Source organism: Acanthisitta chloris, unplaced genomic scaffold, assembly GCF_000695815.1.
Source record: "Acanthisitta chloris isolate BGI_N310 unplaced genomic scaffold, ASM69581v1 scaffold26223, whole genome shotgun sequence".
NCBI lineage: Eukaryota > Metazoa > Chordata > Aves > Passeriformes > Acanthisittidae > Acanthisitta > Acanthisitta chloris.
The window spans coordinates 1-241 of NW_008664636.1; the positions used below are offsets into that span (position 1 = coordinate 1).

Below are 241 nucleotides of genomic sequence, written 5' to 3' on the forward strand. Positions count from 1 at the left end.
CGATGAGGATGATGAGGGTGACAATGGCAGCAATCAGAGAGATGATGACGATCTGGCCCTGGTCCCCTCGCAGGTAGAACAGATCCACCCTCTCGCAGCGAGCCCCCGTGTAGCCTCGGTCACACCTGCCCCACGGCACAGGGGAGGCAGAGGAGGGTCCCAAAAGCTGCCACGGTGCCTGTGGCCCCCTCTGCCTGCTCTCCTGGGAAGGACAGGCACAGTGCCACCCTGTGCCACCATG

At 63.5% G+C, this 241-nt stretch overlaps 1 protein-coding gene across 1 annotated transcript in view; it reads right to left on the bottom strand.

The window, feature by feature from the left end:
- Positions 1-4: 4 nt before the first annotated feature.
- The window catches only part of BTC (betacellulin), a gene marked incomplete at both ends in the record, with an annotated part of 750 nt that continues 513 nt past the window's right edge, over positions 5-241 (bottom strand). Inside the window, one exon of the mRNA XM_009071454.1 lies at positions 5-129. Coding sequence (XP_009069702.1) covers positions 5-129 — 125 coding nt within the window. The remainder of the gene's footprint in view (positions 130-241) is intronic.